General features: G+C 37.9%; 1 protein-coding gene across 5 annotated transcripts in view; it reads left to right on the forward strand.

The window, feature by feature from the left end:
• The window catches only part of TBCK (TBC1 domain containing kinase), a 237,214-nt gene that overhangs the window by 179,973 nt on the left and 35,551 nt on the right, over positions 1-21,690 (forward strand). For 4 of the 5 annotated variants that reach the window (XM_009207317.4, XM_009207318.4, XM_017958927.3 and 1 more), the window contains one exon: positions 16,720-16,879. In XM_009207317.4, coding sequence (XP_009205581.4) covers positions 16,720-16,879 — 160 coding nt within the window. Of the gene's footprint in view, positions 1-14,551; positions 15,784-16,719; positions 16,880-21,690 lie in introns of those variants that run through there. The other variant, XR_002522144.2, reaches the window with a different exon arrangement.

The following is a 21,690-nucleotide window of genomic DNA, read 5'->3' on the forward strand; positions in this document are numbered from 1 at the left end:
ACTGAATAACTGGATATAGGGAGAGAGTGTTTTAGTCCTGGTATGTGAGCAAAAAACCCCTTCTAGGAAGCATAGCCCTGGGGTCATCTGTAGGGGAGTGTTTAGTGGGAAAAACAAATAATTGAACTGAATACCATAGATCAATGCAATCTAGTTGTCTCTGAGAAATAGCTTGCTCTATCTCTTCAATTTCCCTTTCTGCTGCAGGAGTTAAATACCTGGGAGAGTATAGGGCAGCATTGCCTTTTAAGATAGAAAACAGATTCTGTAACTTATCAGTAGTTATGCCCAAGGTGGGGCAAAGCCAGTTAATATTGCCTAGTAATTTCTGATAATCATTTAAGGTATGTAAGTTGCTAGTATTTAATTTAACCTTTTGAGGTCTTACTGACTGGGAAGTTAGAATGTACCCAAGATATTTCGATATTTCCAAGGAGAAGACATCTGTACTTTTTCAGGTTCTATGATTAAACCTCTTAACTTTGTATTCTTTATGACAGAGGCATGTAACTTTAAAAATACTGGCTCTGTTGGGGCTGCTAGTAAAATATCATCCATAAAATGAATAATCCTGCAATTAGGAAATTATTTTCTACTGGGGAACAAAGCTTGATTTACATGATATTGACACATGGTAGGACTGTTAAACATTCCCTGAGGAAGCACTTTCCAATGAAATCAGTGAGCTGGCCTTTCACTATTAAGAGCTGTTATTGTAAATGCAAATTTTTATCCGTCCTGTTCTGCAAGGGGAATAGTATAAGAGCAGTCTTTTAAGTCAGTAATGATTGTAGGCCATTCTCAAGGAATTGCCACGTGCGGGGGCAGTGGCGGCCTGCTGAAGGGGCCCCATAGGTTGCAACTTAACATTAATAGCACATAAGTCATGCGAAAGTCTCCATTTACCAGACTTTTGGGGAATGATGAAAATGGGCAAATTCCAAAGACTGTTTGATGGTTCTATATGGCTTTTAATTGTTCCTCAGCTAATTCATGGGCTCTTTGTAATTTCTCTCCCTTTAAAGGCAACTGTTCTACGCAAATAGGATTTTGAGAGAGCCACGTTAGGGGTAAGGGAGAAATAACAGTGGCCATTATTTGAAAGAGGTCTGCAGAGTGACCTCAGTTAACCCTCTTGTAAATGGGCTAGTGGCTCCGTTTCCTTTAAAGATTTTTCTTAGCTCTTTATAAGCATTAAAAGAAATGGGTTCATGTACCTGATTGCCTTGTCAATCTTGCATTACCAGCCAGGATAAGAGCTCCCCATCTAATGCCTCTTGCCTAAGACAAGGTCCCATAGCTATAGCATATCCCTTGTCTTTTTTCCAATTTATTGGAGGAGGGGGCTCTGGCAAAACCTCCGTTTCCTCTTTGTTATTTTTTCCCGGAAACAGCGGGGCTGAGGGAGATGGAGGCAGTAAGGTAGATGACAGTTCCTCCTCTCTTCCCTTTTTAGGCTCTTCTGTGTAGAGCAGGACCAGAGCCACCGTAACCAAAGCCCATAACATTAAAGATGTTATTGAGACCCATTGCTTTTGTGCATCATATTGTTTAAGATTTCTATCCACTTGTTCCCAGAGCTCTACGTCTAGAGTACCTTCTTTCAGGAACCATGGGTTATGGGAAACAATAGTGTACACTAGGTCTCTTAACTGAGCCTGCAAAACTGAGGCTCTGCTAGCTTTAAGCAGCTGTTTCAATACTTTTATATACTGTTGCTGTTGAACTGATAACTGTTGTCTTATGATGAAACCCTAGCCTGAACGGTTCCCTCAAACTTGGAAATCCCAAGTGGGCACCAATGACTTACTGACTGTGCAGTCTTTTCACCTTCATTTTTGAGGGTTCTGTCACGATCCGTTGCAGCATTCCTCATGTGGAGCACCACCTGCCAGGTCTGACCTGCAGACCCTGGCAGAATGACAGATTAAAGAATGCACTCAGACACAGGTATCCAGTGAAAGAGTGGGCTAGGGGACCAGACCACTGACAGAAAGAGTTGTAGCAGCCGCGGCCCTGACAAGCATTTATTTAGTATAGATTTAATGACAAAGGCTTTGAGTCAACACACTTATGGGTAATTAATATGGTCGCCATCCCCTGCGAGAGCAGTCCTGCACACGGATGATTAAAGACCAGGTTCCAAGGCCTAAGTAAACTAACTTATCTAGATCAATTCCTTTATATCCACTTGTTATCTAACCTTCGCTCTCAGGCTCCGGATAAGAGGGTTTGGCTGCCTTCAGCCAAATGCCTTTCTGAAGCTTTTGTAAAACCTCCTGGCCTTCCAAGAAGGTTTGTATCTTTCTACAATTTTTCCCATGACCCTGACCGATCTCCTACAGTCTGTTTACTCTGTTGATAGTTTCTTTTGCTCTGCAGAAGCTCTTAAGTTTAATTAGGTCCCATTTGTCAATTTTTGCTTTTGTTGTGATTGCTTTTGGTTTCTTTGTCCTGAAATCTAAGCCCATTCCTAGGTTTAGGATAGTATTGCCTAGGTTGTCTTCCAGAGTTTTTATAGTTTGGGGTTTTACATTAAAGTCTTTTAACCCACCTTGAGTAGATTTTTGTATATGGTATAAGGAAGAGTTCCATCTTCAATCTTCTGCATACGGCTAGTCAGTTATCCCAGCACTATTTATTTAATAGGGAGTCTTTTTCCCATTTCTTGTTTTTTGTCAGCTTTGTCAAAGATCAGATGGTCTTAGATGTGTGGCCTTATTTCTAGGCTCTCTAGTCTGTTCCATTAGTCTGTGTGCCTGTTTCTTTACCAGTGCCATGCTGTTTTGGTTACTGTAGCCTTGCGGTATAGTTTGAAGTTGGGTAGCATGATGTCTCCAGCTTTGTTCTTTTTGCTTAGCATTGTCTTGGATATTCAGGCCCTTTTTTGGTTCCATATGAATTTTAAAATAGTTTTTTCTTGTTCTGTGAATATTGTCATTGGTAGTTTGATAGGAATAGCATTGAAACTGTATATTGCTTTGGGCAGTACAGCCATTTTCATGATATTGATCCTTCCTATCCATAAGCATGGGATGTCTTTCCATTTGTTTGTGTCTTCTCTGATTTCTTTGAGTAGTGTTCTGTAATTCTCATTTTAGAGGTCCTTCACTTCCCTGGTGTGCTGTACTCCTAGGGAGTGTGTGTTTTGGGGGGGCAATTGTGAATGGGATTGCCTTTCTGATTTTGCTTTCAGGTTGGTTGTCATTGGTGTATAGGTGATTTTTGTACATTGATTTTGTATCCTGCAACCTCACTGAAGTTGTTTATCAGCTGAAGGAGCTTTTGGGTCAAGACTGCATGTTTTTCTAGATATAGAATCATGTCATCTACAGAGATAGTATGACTTCTTCTCTCACTATTTGAATGCACTTTATTTCTTTCTCTTGCCTCATTGTTCTGACTCGGTCTTTCAATAGTGTGTTGCATAGAAGTGGTGAGAGAGGGCATTCTTGTCTTGTGCCAGTTTTCAAGGGGAATGCTTCCAGCTTGTGCCCATTCAGTATAATGTTGGCTGTGGTTTTGTCATAGATAGCTCTTATTATTTTGAAGTATATTCCTTCAATAGCTAGTTTATTGAGAGTTGTTAACGTGAATGGATGTTTAATTTTATCAAAAGTCTTTTCTGCATCTGTTGAGTTAATTATATGGTTTCTGTCTTTAGTTCTGCTTATGTAATGAATCACATTTATTGATTTTTTGCATGTCGAGCCAATCTTGCATCCCAGGGATGAAGCCTACTCGATCATGGTGAAGTAGCTTTTTGATGTGCTGCTGGATTAGGTTTACAAATATTTCATTGAGGATTTTTGCATCGATGTTCATCAAGGATGTTGGCCTGAAGTTTTATTTTTTTTATTGTGTCTCTGCCAGGCTTTGGTATGAAGTTGATGCTGGCCTCATAGAATGAGTTAGGTAGAAGTCCCTTCTTCTAAATTTTTTTGGAATAGTTTCAGTAGGAATGGTACCAGCTCTTCCTTGTACATTTCGTAGAATTTGGTTTTGAATCCATCAGGTCCTGGGCTTTTTTTGGTTGGTAGGCTATTTATTACTGATTGAATTTCAAAGATCATTATTGGTCTGTTCAGGGAATCAGTTTCTTACTGGCTCAGTCTTGGGAGGGTGTATATGTCCAGGAATTTATCCATCTCTTCTAGGTTTTCTAGTTTGTGTACATAGAGCATATGGTTATTTTTATTTCTGTGGGGTCAGTGGTTATATTTCATTAGTCATTTCTAATTGTGTTATTTGGATCTTCTTTCTTCTTAGTCTAACTAGTAGCCTATCTTATCAATTTTTTTCAAAAAACCAACTCCTGAATTTATTGCTCTTTTGAATGGTTTTTCATTTTTTGATTTCCTTCACTTCACCCCTGATTTGTTTTTTAATTATTTCTCACGTTTTATTAGCTTTGAGGTTGTTTTAGTCCCATTTTTCTAATTATTTCAGTTGTGAAGTTAGGTTGTTAATTTAACATCTTTCTAACTTTTTGATGTGGACATTTGGTGGTATGTATTTCCCTCTTAACACTGCCTTAACTGTGTCCCAGAGATTCTGGTATGTTGTATCTTTGTTCTCTTTATTTTAAAAGAACTTCTTGATTTCTGCCTTTTATTTTTTACCCAAAAGTTAATCAGGAGCATGTTGTTTAATTTCTATGTAATTGTATGGTTTTGAGTGATTTTTATGGTGTTGACTTCTATTTTCATTGTGCTGTGGTCTGAGAGAATGTTTGGAATGACTTCAGTTCTTATACATTTATTGAGGATTGTTTTATGTCTAGTTATGTGGTCGATTTTAGAGTATGTGCCATGTGGTGATGAGAAGAATGTATATTCTTTTGGTTTTGGGTGGAGACGTCTGTAAAGTTATATCAGATTCATTTGGTCTAATGCTGAGTTTGGGTCCTGAATATCTTGTTAATTTTCTGCTTCAGTGATCTGTATAATACTGTCACTGTAGTGTTGAAGTCTTCCACTATGATTTTGTGAGAGTCGATGTCTCTTTGTAGGTCTCTAAGAACTTGCTTTATGAATCTGGGTGCTCCTGTATTGGGTTCATATGTATTTAGAATAGTTAGGTCTTGTTAAATTGAACCCTTTACCATTATATAATGCCCTTGTCTTTTTTTTTTTAATCACTGTTGGTTTGAAATCTGTTTTATCTGAAATTAGGATTGCAACCCCTGCTTTTTTCTGTGTTTTATTTTCTTGGTAGATTTTTCTCCATCCCTTTATTTTGAGCTTATGAGTGTCATTATGTGTGAGATACGTCTCTTGAAGACAGCATATTATTGGGTCTTACTTTTTTATCCTGCTTACCACTCTGTTCCTTTTAAGTGGGGTATTTGGACCATTTACATTCAAGATTCGTATTGATATGTGTGGATTGGGTTTTGTCATTGTGCTGTTAGCTGGTGGTTATGTTGGCCTGTTTGTGTGGTTGCTTTACAGTGACATTGGTCTGTGTTTAAGTGTGTTTTTGTATTCGCTGGTAGTGATTTTTCTATATTTAGTGCTCCTTTCAAGATCTCTTATAAGGCAGGTCTGGTAGTAATGAAGTCCCTTAATATTTGCTTATCTGAAAAAGATCTTATTTCTTCTTCACTTAGAGAGTTTAGTTTAGCTAGATATGAAATTCTTGGTTGAAGACTTTTTTCTTTCAGAATATTCAATATAGTCCCCTAATCTCTTCTGGCTTGTAGGGTTTCAGCCGAGAGGTCTGCTGTTAGCCTGATGGGAATCCCTTTGCAGGTGACCTGCCCTTTCTCGCTAGATGCCTTTAACATTCTTTCTCTCATTTCAACCTTGGAAAATTTGACAGTTATGTGTCTTGGGTATGATCTTGTGTAGAATCTTGCAGGAGTTCTCTGTATTTCCTGAATTTGACTCTTGGCCTCTCTACAAGGTTAGGGAAGTTTTCATGGAAGAATCCTGAAATGCATTTTCCAAGTTGTTTGCTCTCTCCCCCTCTCTTTCAGGGATGCCAATGATTTATATATTCAGTTTCTTTACATAATTTCATACATTTTGGAGGCTTTGTTCATTACTTTTTATTCTTTTTTTTATTATTATTTTAGTCTGACGTCTTATTTCAAAGAACCAGCTTTCAAATTGTGAGATTCTTTCATCAGCTTGGTTTATTCTTGGTTAATACTGGTGATTGCATTGTAAAATTCTTGTGTTTTTCATCTCTGTCCAATTTGTTAAGTTCTTTTTTATACTAGCTATTTCATCCTTCAGCTACTGTATCACTTTATTGTGATTCTTAATTTTCTTGGATTGGGTTTTGCCATCCTCCTGAATTTCGATTATCTTTGTTCCTGTCCATATTCTGAATTCTATTTCTGTCATTCCAGCCAGTTCAGCATGATTAAGAATTCTTGTTGGAGAACTGGTGCAGCCATTTGGAGGACATATGACACCCTGGCCACTTTAGTTACTGGAGTTCTTGCATTGGTTCTTTCTCACCTCTGCATGTGGGTGTTCCTTTAACTGTGGTATAGATTAAGTACAGTCAATAGACTTCTTTTCTGGATATTTTCACTGGGATGAGTATTTGTATAGGGTCTTTATTGGAAGCTGACTTCCTGTCTTTGGTTTTAGAGTGGGGTATGTTAGTGAGGTATTTTTTGTGTTGAAGCTTTGGGGTTTATCCAGCAGCTGACACTTAGGCTTATTGGTCAGTTGGTAGACTTTTGTTCAGTAGTTTGGCTCCCTTATGTTTCCTCAGAGTTGCAGCCATGTTCCCTCTCAGTGCTCTGAAAGTATGGGCTCCTCTCCCCCTTGAGTGCCTGCTATAGTTCATGACTTGGCACTCTGGACTGCCCACTGCAGCTCTGGGATAATCTCAGAGTTTATATTCCTTCCACAGCTTAGAGGCAGTAGAGGAAGAGATCTTAGTAGTGGTTGTGGTCAAGGGTCATTTTCTTGACTCCTGGGGGCTCCTCCCCAGAGAGATACAGGTCAGCAATCACTCAGCGAAGTCAGCCCAAAATGGAAGTTTGTTCTGTGGGCCCAAGCCAGGAGTTTCCTGACTGGTGATGAGCTTTGGGGAGTGTGTGGGACCTGTGGGAGATGGACTGGCCTCCTCTCCTTGGTTCAACTGCAGTTTGTTGGAGGTATGGATAAGGCACTTAAGGTCTTTGCTTCTTCATTAGTTCAAAGGTGGCAAGGGCAGTTCCACTGCAGAGACAATGGCAGAGAGGCTTTTATTTGCCCCTGGAGGCTCTGTGCAGGGAGTTGCTGAGTTTGTACTGGCTCAATAGTTCTGGTGGGGAGTGGCTGGAACCTCAGGCCTAGAGGATCTGCCCAGTAAGGAGATATGAGAACAGGAACCCATGTAATAGTCTGGCCACTTTTCTGTAGGGCTGCTGCAGTATGCTTGCGGCCCACTCTAGGCCCTAATCATCTCAGATTTTCCAGAACCTGGAGGTGTCACCAGTGAAGGCTGTGAAACAGCAAAGATGGCAGCCTGTTCCTCGCTCTGGGAGCTTTGTCCCAGGGAGGTGTGGACCTATTGCTGGTTTAAGGGCACCTGTACAAAGTGGCTGGAGACCCTGGTTGAGAGGTCCTGCCCAGTGAGGAGGAACAGGATCAGAACCTGCTTAAAAAAGCAGTCTGCAGTCTGGCCACATTTTGGTAGAGCATCTATGCTGTGCTGTGGGATTCCTTCTGCCCTGAGTCAGCTCAGACTCTCCAAAGCCTGAAGGCTGGAATGGCTAAGGTGTCTGGACAGCAAAGATAGCAACCCACCCCTCTCCCTGGGAACTCCTTCTTAGGGAGGTGCAGTGCCACTGCTGGTAGCTGGCTGGATCCCAAGCCAATAGGTCTTATCTTGTGAGATGCCGTGGAAGTGGGGCCTGCAGGTTGTTACTACTCAGCCTTCTGGATTCGGCCTCTTTCCTACGGGTATGTACAGGAGTCTAACCTTCTACTTTGCCGAAGCTGCAGCTACTTTTGCCAGAAAACCCAGTAATAATCTAAAGCTTGAGGGTCTCCACCTATGCCTGAGCAGTTGCTCTGCCAAGACTTCATGTAGATCTGTCCGTCAGACTGAAGACTGAAGGCCCTGGTGGAGTGGGTTCACAAGGAGATCTCCTGACCTGAGGGTTGCAAAGACCTGTGAGAGAAGTGTGTTTTCCTGTGGCCGCTCGTTCACTCACCACTTCCCTTGGGTGGGGGAGTATCCCCTGCTTCCATGTTGTTCCCAGGTGCGTCATTGTCCTTACTTTTCTTCATTCTCTGTGGGTCAAGTTGTTTCCTTGACTAGTCCCACTGTAAATACCTGGATGCTTCAGCTGAAGGTGTGGTATTTACTTGCCCTCTTCTGATTTTCTCCATGAGAACCATGCACACTAGCTGCTTCTGGTCACGCACACTAGCTGCTTCTTGAATAGACTGAAGTAAATTGACTTCTAATAATAGCAGTCTTTAAGTTCTTACACTGTGCCAAGCTTGGTGCTGGTCTTATGATGTAGATACTGTTGTTATCTCTGTTTTACTGATAAACTGAAGCTTAAAGAGGTTAAGCAACTTTCCCAAGGCCATATAACTAGTACTTGGCAGAGACAGTCTTGTGCTTCTGAATTTTACACTATTTGGCAGGTGCCTATCTGGTCTCTGTGTAGGACAGTAGAGCATAAACCAGATTGAAATTAATAGAAATTAATGAGTCAGCGAGACATGCATTGATGCCTCTAAACGATATATATTCATTCAGATGCTATACACATTTCTTCAAATCTTATACACAAAATAAGCTATTACCTTCAGTACCTGTGTGTATAAGAGGCCTAATCCCAGATCCCAACTGAACAAATCTACCTGTGGTTATCTTTATACAGATGTAGCCACAGAATCAAGGAAAGTTGAAGTATTTCAAATTTTAGAAAGCAATATTGCAACACTTTGAGGGAGGAAACATGATAGAAAGATCCTTTCCTACTATATTGATATAATTTATAATATTTAATTCATTCAAAACCGGTTTAATAAAAGTTTCCCTAAAACTACTAATATGCTGATGTTTTTTAAAGCCTATTGAAATTTTAATTATATTTTTAAAATAATTATCTTTGTACAGTAACTCTTAATTCTTACCAACGTAAATCTTCACAATTAAAGTCTAGGATTTATGTGACTTTAACAATCTGTTTAAAAAGTAATTACATATTTAATACTAGGATATTTTTGAAATAATTTTATTTCTCCCTTGCCACAAAATGTGACCCTGCACAATATGGAAAAAAAAAGAAACTTTCTCTAATACCTTTTCCTTCCCCAGAGGAAGTAAATTATTTTTGAAATGTTGTTCACATTACTTATAATGTCCCTGTATCATGTTTATCTTCTGTTTTGCTTTTATACATCATTTAAATGGGAAGTCTGTCTAACACAGTTCTTACCTCTTTATATAGGTGAAATTTTTTTTTCCTAAATTGTGCTTCCAGGAGATTTAATGTCTAAGAATATATTTCATCTCATCTTTTTTTTAACCTATGTAAAATGATTTAAGTGATACCTTATGAAAGGTAGGGAGGCAATCTTATCCACAGGCAAAATAAGCTGTCTACCAATAAATTTAAGGGACGGCCTCACCACTACCACCACGCCCCCTTCAGAACCGTCACTTGATGCCTGAAACGCTACTGTAAGGCTTCAGTCATTTAGCTTGTGTTATGAATAGTCTCCGTTAAAATACAGAAAGCCTGCGGGTGACAAAATTTTAACCTATGTTCAGTTTTTGTGATTGTAAGAGAGAAGCAGCACATTAAGGTGCCAACAATCTTAGGGAACTACCTAAACCCCAATGTGGGCCAAGGGAATGGAGAATACAGAAAAAGAAAGCTGAAGGACATGAAGACAGACTTTACCCACCTAACAATAAAAACATAATCCCAAAACTTCAGTATAAGAAAAAACCCTAATGTGGTCTAAACTCTTTAATACTAAATTCAAAGGCTCAGAGAGGCAAAACAGCAGTTTTTGTTGAAATCACATTTTTTTGTTTGCTTTTAGAAGATAGAAACATGAAATGTTAATCTAGTTAAAAATCAAGCCAGATATATTTGTTCTTCAATGTATTTTGAGAATTTCAAAGCAAACAAAAATTGCATTTTATAAGGAGGCAATAGAAAATGTTTCTCATGTAGTGACATGAATTTCAGATGTTAATAGTTTCCATGGTCATACACAAGCAAACTCTTGTTTTCTTTAATAGTTATAAATATTTAGGGTGTCAGTTTTCTTGGAGTTCATATTAAGAGAGGTCTTAGTCATGTAATTGTGGATCCAACTTATGTTATCTGTAAACAGCAATACTTTAAAGGAATGTTACTCATTTGCTTGAAATCAAGGCTGAGTTTTTGCTCAAGGCTGAGCTTTACTTGTAAAACTCTTACCTTTTGATTTTTTTGAAAAATGTTAGCATCTAAAACTATACCAAAGACAACCTCAGGCCTAAATTTGTGTTTTGAAAAACACATGAACTCAATTGTATTCATTATTTCATTATGGCACATCCATCCTTAGTGAACACTAGTATTACTCTTGTCTCTTTGTCCTTAAGAATTAATTTATAAAAACTTCTTCAAAGCAATTTAAAGATACTCATGATCAGAGCAGGCTAGATACTGATGAGAAGGTTTAGTAAGATTTTTTTCATCTCATTTGGACTTAGGTTCAATCTATCTAAATTAAAATTTCCATCCAATTGTATTCCCATATTTTAATGGGCTTTGTATAACGTGGGAGTATATGATAGCAACTGCTGAGGAATGTCGTCATGTCTGGATTGTTAGTTATGAAAGGTATATTAGCTGTTAAAGAGTTTCTATTTGCTGTGTGAACCAGCCATGACCCCAGTTCCTAGAGTGCCATACAGTCTCATTCAATCAGCCAGCCATTCCTGTTTAAGGACCTGCTTTGCCAGTCAATGGGAAAATAGAGTTTAATTACAGCACCCCTGCCCACCAGAAGCTCACAGTCTTATAACTAAAATAGATATGTGGAATAGATAATTGCAGTATAATATGAAATGGTCTATGTCTGAAGCATACCCAAATTCCTGGAAATATAGGATGGGCACCTAAACCAAGTGATGTCTGACATGAGTCTTAAAAAACAAGTAGAAGTTAGTAACCCAGCAAAGAAGAGAAAGAAGGCATTGAAAAACTACATTGTTTGAGGCCCAGAGAAGGTGAGGAGGACACTTTTAGGAAGTTACAAGAACTGTGGATGAATATGTCTGGAATATATGAGAATTAGTAATGAGACTAGAGTAGGTAAAAGTAGCTTCATTGAAAATGTCTCATAACATGCTAAGAAATTTGGGTTTTATTCCAAAGGCAGTGAGAAACTTAAAAAATTCTAAACCAGATATATTTGGTTTATGCCATGCTCAGATTTTTATTTCAGAAAAATTACTTTAATGCATTGTAAAGGATGGATGAGGGTAGAGATAATCTTGCACGCAAAATTAGGATTGAATTATCCAGAAATTTGATGTGTATAATCATTCTTTCATATCCTGTCATAAAGAGTGAGGTCCCTAGCTTTTCCCTAAATAGACCAGTTTTAGTGGGCCTATGCTGAAGAAAATCCAGAGAAATTACTTTTGTTGCTGTTTCTTTCCCTTTTCTCAAAGTGTGTGCTGACAAAGGGAAATTCTATATCATTTACACTTGGAAGCATTGTTAGATACTGGTGCCACTGGTTAGGGTGCCACAGAAGGCACCTTAGCATATTTGCTGCTGATACTAGTTACTCCAGGTTTGGCAAAATTCTGAAATTCATTTACTCACCAAATATGTAAGTGATGTTCCAAGCATTCTATTAATCGTTGCAAGAGATTCAAAGATGAGCCCGGCGCGGTGGCTCACGCCTGTAATCTCAGCACTTTGGGAGGCCGAGGCGGGCAGATCACGAGGTCAGGAGATCCAGACAATCCTGACTAACACAGTGAAACCTCGTCTCTACTAAAAATACAAAACATTAGCCAGGCATCGTGGCGGGCGCCTGTAGTCCCAGCTACTCAGGAGCCTGAGGCAGGAGAATGGTGTGAACCCAGGAGGCGGAGCTTACAGTGAGCTGAGATCGTGCCACTACACTCTGACCTGAGTGACAGAATGAGACACTGTCTCCGGAAAAAAAAAAAAAAAAAAAAGATTCAAAGATGAAATAAATATAATACTCATCGTTTCTATCAGTTGTTTAGATAGAAGTCATTTTCATTAGAATATTTTATATAAAATCAAATTGCTGTTATGAGAGATGTACAGATACTATGGGAAGGGAAAATTTCATGGATGAAACATTTGAAGAATGGATGTTTGTGCAAAAATAAGGAGAAAAAGGTATTTAGAAAGAGAAAACTACAGGAGATAGAAAACATATTGGTAACATGCATGATTTCGTTTGGTTAGAATTAAAGTAGTTAGGTTCTGTTCATGAGGACTGAACTGAGAAATACGGGCTTTGTCCTATAGGCTGTCACGGAAAGTTTCTCAGAAAGGATATGATAATCAGAACGCTTTGCTTTTAAATTTTTTCTCTGTCAATATTGTAAATCAAGTGTATTTCCAAGAGAAAAGACAAAAGTTGGAGAAAACAGTTACTACAGTAGTTTAAGCTCAAGACAAATCAATATCTGAAATAGGCAAGGGGTAATGGGAATAAAAATGTGAGTACAGGATTTATAAGAACAGCAGAATATTGGATGTTGCTACTAATAAGATGTTGGAAATGAGATTTTCGACTGTTTGATTTGGGGGATGGTGATGCCATTCAAAGTATCAATAGATTTAGCAAAGAAAATAATGATATCTAAACATCATTTTTGTATCAGTTAATGCTATTTAGTTATGTTATCTATGAGAGAACTATGGGTTTAATTTCATATTTCTTTTTGGCTGTTGATATACTAAAGGTAAAACCTTCAGTTTGGGCTGAAAAGTCTATAACACTAATTATAATTAGTTAACCCAGCAGACAAACAGCCAAAAAGCAAAGGTAGGTAGATGTTCTTGAGTGGTTTGGTGAAATACTGGTGTGGGTTGTCTTTAGAGATACGACGTCACTAAGTGTGGCATCCAACAAAAATGCTGTGCTCTTTTAGGATTTAAAAAAACATGAGCTGGTTTCTGTGTTGAATTTTAAGCAATATTTTAAAGGAATTTTCAAATCTTTTTGTAAATTAGAGAGTCTTTTTGAATATTCTTGGTTAAATACCATGTAATTTACTTATACACTGTACCTATATACTTAGACCTGATTTTTTTCTGTTTGATTGAAGTACAGCATATCTACTTACAGCATTGTTTTGTAGACTGAATTATGAATACAGAAAAGTTTTCGTATCTTAGAAACCTAGAAGATAATATACATCATCCCTACCTGTTAATGATATTCTGATAATCCAAGTTATTTATCAGAAGCTTACAGTAATTTTTTTAATCTGTCTGTGCATTGGGCTATCAAATTCTGTTTAATGCAAAATTTTGATTTTGTTCTAAGTATACATTCAAATGCTTTTGGTAATATCTGCCAAATGGAATGTTGATCTGAATGGTTTATTTGCAGGGAGGGGTACAATTTATTCCAAGACGGGGTAAGATATATAATGTACGGTCACCATATGCCAAAGAAAATTCATATGTTTACTGGAATGTATCCTGTAGTGCATTCATAGTAGTAACCAACCATATTCAAACATGTGGTGAAGTGACTGCTACAATAACTGGATGCTTTTATGCTTTCATAACTATTATTATTCCAGTCTAGAGATTTCATTTTAATTACTGCTGACTTCTGTAATGATGTTTTTTATCTTTTAACTCTTTCAAGTATGTCATCAAAAATTCTCATTTCCTATGAACCCTGAAAGTTAAAAATTAGTATTTATGGATACTATTGCCACTTTTGCCAAAACCTAACCAAAAATTGTAATGTCATTGTTGGGATTGCAATATCATGATATATATGTGATTGGGGCTAATCGCCCCATAAATACTTTGGCTACTATTTCCTTAATAGTAGTATTTCCTCTGAACTGGGTTCTTTGAAGCTGTAGCTTTTTAAATTCTTCGTTTATAAAATAGCATAGTGTCTGACTATTGAATATTATACTCATTATAGAACCTCTTTAAGTGTGGTTATTTTTTACCCCCATCTGTGTTTATATAATGAGAAATGCCTTTTTAAAATGTAAAACATTAGTGTAGAGGGTTAAGATTTTTATCTATATTAGACAGAAAGCAATAAAGTGACAGTCATACTTCTAAAATATGTAGTGTTGCATGTTCATCTCTAACCCTACGTTTGTGTGAAGGTCCTGTGTATACTTGTTTTCCACTGTAATATAGTGAAATAAAACCAAAGTTCTTAGAGCATGGAAAAATGTGCTTATCTCAACATATTCTCCATCATTTCTCTTTACTTGCCAGATTTTACTCATGACTGATGACAGTCAACTATGGTTATTCAGTCACCGTATGTCAAAAATTTTCTTCTATTTCCCTCTTTATTTATTCTTCCTAATACAAAATATACAGAAATCTGTTCCTGGCTCAGTTTCCAAATACCTCATATTTTATTCTGATTATGAAGGACTCAACAAGTGAAAAAAGTATCCATCTGCCTAGATTTACAATATAATCTGACCACCTCTCAAATGTCTAGAAGTTGCCTAAAGCAGTTCTATTTCATCTAATGCTGTGTGTGTCACATGAGAAATTGTATTGTAGGCAATGTAAGTAATTTCCAAGTAAAAAAGAAAAGATTTCTAAATAACCAAAGTTGTCTTCATTGTCTGACTTATTTAAACAACAGGCTATTCATTGTAAATACACTTATTTATAACTAGGCCAATCTCATTCTCCTCTGTTGTTTGCCAATAATGCATTCACCTCTGCTGTTTGCCAGTAATGATAGAAAATTTAGAGGTTTAACCACCATGTCTAAAGACATTCATGCTTACCCAGTCATTTTTGTGCTAGAAGTTTCATGATAAGAGTGTTCTTGGATGAGTGTTCTTAGATATTATCCAAGACTTTTTGGTTGAAGTAGATTAAGAATAAGGAAAGCGTGGTTTAAAACTCTGTTTCTTTTATGCCTTATTTTCCAAACTGTAGCCTAAAAAAGGTTTGGAATCATTTTGTATTTTGAAAAACTTTCTCTTTCAAAAAAGACTCTGTTGCCGTCATATTTTGTGAAGCATTTTAATATTTAATCTAGATTTTAACAAATAAATCACAAGGATAATATGATAATAACTTTATGACATACTTCTAATAACTGAAAGGAGTTTAGATTAAAATCTTTAAAGGCACATAATAGGTGATATTGAACCTACAAAATCACCTTAATACTTATCTATGATTATAGATATAGTTACTAGATATGGTTATTTAGATATAGATAGGTACTTTTTTAACCAAATACAGTAGTCACTAAATTTATCTATTAAACAGTTCTTCTTTTAGAGTCAGAGTCTTCTAATTTTCTAATAAGTGGCTGAACAAATTTTATGGAAGAGGCCCTTAAAGGTGACTTTGCATGTAACGCTTAACACAGTCTGAGCATTATCTTTTATGTCTTTTATTTCCGATTTTCAAAGGAGAGAATCTCATTGGCTCGGCCTGCATCATATATCCATCATCACCCTCCCCTCCACCATCCGGTCAGTCATGGTTATAGCAGGATCATCTGATACCAATATGACAGCCTAGGCTCACCCTTTCCTCAGGGTCAATGGCTGGTGCTCTTCCAAACAAGAAAACAGCAGGTGGGCAGGCAACCCAAACATGTCTGCTACAGCATTTGACCAGGAGAGATTTGTATTGCTTTTGCTACTTTAAACACACTAAAAAAGAGAAGATGTTCATGGTTGGTAAAGGTTGTTTGATAAATATGGAAACACTCTCTGGCAACTGATTCAGGCCTGGACAGATGTAGATATAGGTGCTGAGAACACATGAGTTGTTAGGTTCTTAGTTTGTGTTATAAAAAAATTTCATTTTAAAAAGTAGATCTTTACTGAAAATAAAGTACTTTCAGTTTTTTCTAAAAAAGTACCATCAGAGTAATTATATTCTGAGAGGAAAGTCATGACTCTTCAGGAAAACTACAGTTGGGAATATTGAATAATTAGAAATGTTTGAAAAACTAATGCTGATGAATTTCAAAGGTAATCTATGCATGATCATAAATTCTCTTCCCATTCTAGAAAATGTCAACTAAACAATGTCCACTGGAATGTTAATGTTGATTCTCTCTTCTTTCATTTTTCAGAACTTATTTATGGTTCTTTCTCTCACTATTGATGTCATATTCTTTTCTTTAAAAGAAATGATGAAGCAGCAGCTGACTAGAAAATTTAAATTGTAAGATATGTAGTCCATCTCCACTATCTCCACTCATTATAGAACCTCTTTAAATATGGTTATTGTTTACCCCATATCTGTGTTTATGTAATGAGAAATGCTTTTGATGTAAAATCCTTTTACATCTTTGGCTAGTCATCTTCCTTTCTCTCTTCTACTTCATTTTCAAATTTAATTTTTTTTTTCTCTTGGAGGTGCCTTACTTCATTTAGATAAATACACATATGAGCTGGAAGATGTTTAGTACTCTCTTCTGGGAGTCACTTAGCTCTGTGAGTTTCCCTCAGACACTCATGATTGCACACAAATAAATGTTTTCCTTAAACTTTCCTTCTCAGCTTTATTCGTGGTCACATCTCAGGAAGCATCAACATTCCATTCAGTGCTGCCTTCACTGCAGAAGGGGAGCTTACCCAGGGCCCTTACACTGCTATGCTCCAGAACTTCAAAGGGAAGGTCATTGTCATCGTGGGGCATGTGGCAAAGCACACAGCTGAGGTAATTATATTCAGAAATGTCATATGTACATATGATGAGTGATTTACCTGCCTTCGATGTGAAGGTTATCTAAAAGTATATTTCTTCAGGAGTTGGTCACAAATAATATGAGTTTTGAAGATTTGTCTGTGTTATTATGGAAGAGTTTGTCTGTAATTGAAGCATTTTTCCCTCAGTGTTCAGCATCAGGATCAATAGTAACCTTAAAAAATCAAAATGATAACCTAAGGCTGTTTTTTTCTGACTGCTTTCTGAAATTGCAAAGAAGTAGCTTGAATTCCATCCATTGGAGAAAAACAGTAGTGTTCAAGTGTAGGCTCCGAGAGCTGGTCATGATGAGATTCGTTAGATTTAGAAATTGTGTTTACTATAGAGTCAAAGCTTCTTGATGATAGAGAATTCAGGAAGAATGTCAACTGTCAGACATGAGAAATACATGAAACAATAAAATGGCTTCCTTCTTCCATGGCTATGTTCTAAGCAAATTGAAAAATAAAACAAAGAGTAGCATATGAAGGCCAAAAATATATTTATTTTTTAATAAAAGACAAATTGAAGACTGTAGCTTAGTATGAGAGCCAAATGGGCTTACTTAAAAACAAGCAGGCAGAGAAGGTATCTAAATATAGGCAGTGTTGAACAAGTACAGGATCTTTCTCTAAAGGGGAAGAATCTGCTCCTAGAAAAATAGAGGTAACTTGCTCCCTGCAGACAGCTTTTTTCTAAAAGGAAGATAAATAGGACTGAACCTTCCTAAATTTACCAGTCAAATAAATCCTTCAACCTCCTAGGGCAGAGAGAATAGAGGGACAAAAAGAAAGGCCAGGAATATGCTTAGGAAAATTCTGTCATCAGGGAAATCAGGAGTAGAGACAAAATATTTGCCTTGATTGTACATATTCCTTTGAACACTACTGAAATGTGGTCACTAAAAATTTCAGATTAGAACTTTAAACTTTATTTTTTTTTTACTCTTAGAAATCAGAGAAATAACCTAAAATCTCTTTTATTATAAAAACTAATAACCACACTTTGTTGAACACTTGGAAAATATAGAGACCAAAAAAGGAAATAAAAAGTATGCATGATTTTACCACCTGGGAGGCAAAAAACACTTCTTGAATTTTTTTACTGGAAAATTATAATTCCTCCATTCAACTCAATTCTAAAATTAGCTAAAGATAACCCTCCTATCCCCACCTGCACACACCCAGTACTGATACAAACTCAGAAAAAAAGGAAACATGAAAATACTTTGCTCTTTTATTCCTAGAGCAAGTGTGTATGAAGTCCATGAAAACGACATATAAAGGTTACATTTAGAGAACTATGCCATATGATTTCATAGTAAGGAACTAGGTTATTGATTTTTCCAAATTTAATGCCTTCACTATAATTTTTAAGTCCTTTAAGTTTTTGCTTTTCATAGTGCAAAATCGAGAGGAATAGAAATTTCCCATATACCCACTACCCCACACATGCACAACCTTTCCCGTTATCAACCTCCCCCATCAGAGTGGTACATTTGTTGCAATTGATGAACCTTCATAGACACATCATTGTCATCCAAAGTCCACAGTTTACATCAAGTCTCACTCTTGGTGTTGTATATTATTTTTAATTCGTAATAAATTTTTATTAACTTTTATTTTAGGTTCAGGGGTACATGTGCAGGTATGTTATATAGGTAAACTCATGTCACAGGTGTTTGTTGTACAGCTTATTTTATCACCAAGGTACTAAGCCTAGTACCCAATAGTTATTTTTTCTGCTTCTCTTCCTCCTCCCACCCTCCACTCTCAAATAGGGCCCAGTGTCTGTTTTACCACCTTTGTTAGAAATTTAAAACTTTAAAAGTCAGATTAGAACTTTAAGACTTCTTGTCATAAACCATTTTAAGCATCCAACAATCCATGTCTCAGAAGTACAGGACTGATGGCAGCATTAACTTTTTTTTTTTTTTCTTTTCTGAGATGGAGTCTCGCCCTGTCACCCAGGCTGGAGTGCAGTGACACAATCTTAGCTCACTGCAAGCTCTGCCTCCTGGGTTCATGCCATTCTCCTGCCTCAGCCTCCTGAGTAGCTGGGACTAGAGGTGCCCACCACCACGCCTGGCTAATTTTTTGTATTAGTAGAGACGGGATTTCACCGTGTTAGCCAGGATGGTCTCAATCTCCTGACCTCATGATCTGCCCGCCTCGGCCTCCCAAAGTGCTGGGATTATAGGCGTGAGCCTCCACACCCGGCCAGCATTAACTTTTGACACTAAATGTTCACTAAATGAAAGTCATTCTTAATGATGAAACTTAACTAACCATACTAAAGTTAGTTCATACTAAAGAAGTATGCAAGTGGATATTACTTCTAAGTTATAAATAACTCACCTATCTTTTATATAGATTATATATAAAAGTTATATATAATAGTTATATATAACTATTTCTACCATCCAACAACAGAGAACAATCTAAATACACCTATTTCAGAGAAAGTCAGACTAGTAACTCATATGATTTGGCTATTTGTCCCCTCCAAATCTCATGTTGAAATATTATCTCCAATGTTGGAGGCTGGCCTGGTGGGAGGTGTCTGGATCATGGGGGCAGATCCCTCATGAATGGCTTGATGTCCTCTCCATGGTAATAAGTGAGTTCTCACTGTGTTAGTTCACATGAGAGCTGGTTGTTTAAAAGGCTGGCTCTTCCTCCTTTCTCTTGTTCCTGCTCATGCCATGTGACATGCTGACTCCCTGTTACCTTCCACCATGATTGTAAGGTTTGTGAGACTTCATCAGAGATAGATGTCAGCACCATGCTTTCTGTAAAACCTGTAAAACTGAGAGCCAATTAACCATCTTTTTTTTAATATATTATCCAGTCTCAGGTATTTCTTTATAGCAACACAAGAATAAACTAACACAGATAATTGGTACCAAGAATGGGGTGTTGCTATTAAATACCTGAAAATGTGGCAACAGCTTTGGAACCGGGTAATGAGCAGAGGTTGAAAGAGTTTGGAAGGCTCAGAAGAAGACAGGAAAATGAGAAAAAGTTTGAAACTTCTTAAAGACTGATTAAATGGTTATATCCAAAATGCTCATAGAGATATGGACAATGAAGTCCAGGCTGATTAAGTCTTAGGTGGAAATCAGAGAGTTATCGGGAAATGGAGTAAAGATTACCCATGTTAAACCCTGGCAAAGAACTTGACAGCAGTGTGTTTATGTCATAGCGATCTGAGAAGTTTGAACTTAATTATGGTGACAAGATACCTGGCAGGAAAAAAAAAAAAGTCTAAGCAGCAAAGCATTCAAGAAGTGGTATGGCTGCTTCTAACACCCTAAATTATATATGGAAGCAAATAAAAGACTTGAAGTTATATTTAAAAGGACAGCAGAGCATAAAAATTTAGAAAACTTGTAGCCCAGCCCTATGGTAGAAAAAATCCAAGCAGGCTACTGAGCAATCATTTGCTAGAGAGATTAGCATGACTAAAAAGGAGCCAAGACAATGGGTAAAAGACCTTGAAGGCATTTCAGAGTTCTTGGGGACAGCCCTTCTCATCACAGGCCCAGAGGCCTAGGGAAGAAGAATGGTTTCGGGGGTCAGGCCCAGGACCCCACTTCCCTGCACAGCCTCAGGACAGTGCTCCCTGCATCCGACCACTCAGGCTCCAGCCACAGCTCAACTGGGCCAAGGTAAAGCTCAGGCTGCCACCCTGGAGGGAGCAAGCCATAATCCTTGGCAGCTTTCATGTGATGTTCAGCCTGCAGATGCACAGAATGCAAATGTGAAGGAAGCTTGGCAACTCCCAACTGGATTCCAGAGCATATATGGGGAAGTCTGGATACCCAGGAAGAAGCCTACTACAGGAGCAGAGCCCCCACAGAGAAACTATACTAGGGCAGTGCCATTGGGAAATGTAGAGTGGGAGCCCCTGCAGAGTCCCCACCAGGGAACCGTCTAGGGGAGCTTTGGGAAGTGGGATGCCACCCTCCAGACCTGAGACTGGTAGAGCCATTGGCAGCTTGCAGCCACAGTGTGGAAAAGCCATAGGTACTCAACGCCAACCTGTGAGAGCAGCCACAGGGGTTGCATCTTGGAAAGCCACAGGGACAAACCTGTCCAAGGCCTTCATAGCCTACATCTCACACCATTGTGCCCAGGATGTAGGACATGATATCAAAGGAGATTGTTTTGGAGGTTTAAGATTTAGTGACTGTCCTGCTGAGTTTCAGACTTGTATGGGCATATTGCCTCTCTTTTAGCCAATTTCTCCCTTTTCAAGTATACCCAATAGTATAATGTATACCCAATATCTGTAGCACCATTGTATATTGGGAGTAAATAACTTGTTTTTGATCTCACAGGCTCATAGGATCAATGGATTCATCTCCAGATGATGCTTGAGACTTGACAATTGGGACTTGAGACTTGAGTTAATGCTGAAGCAAGTTAAGACTTTGGTTGACTATTGCAAAGACATGGTTGTATTCTGATGTGTGAGGAGGACATGAATTTAGGGGGATCAGAAGCAGAATGATGTGGTTTGGATGTTTGTCCCCTCCAAATCTCATTTCAAATGTAATCCCTAATGTTCAATGTGGGGCCTGGTAGGAGGTGTTTGGATCATGGGGGAAGATCCCTCATGAATGGTTTGGTGCCCTCCCAATGGTAATAAGTGAGTTCTTGCTCTGCTAATTCATGTGAGAGTTGTTATGAGAGTTGATGGTTTAAAGGAGCCTGACTCCTCCTCTCTCTCTTGTTCCCACTCTTGCCATGTGACATGTTAGCTCCCTATTGCCTTCTGTA

This window comes from Papio anubis, chromosome 3 (genome assembly GCF_008728515.1).
Source record: "Papio anubis isolate 15944 chromosome 3, Panubis1.0, whole genome shotgun sequence".
NCBI classification, from domain to species: Eukaryota; Metazoa; Chordata; class Mammalia; order Primates; family Cercopithecidae; genus Papio; species Papio anubis.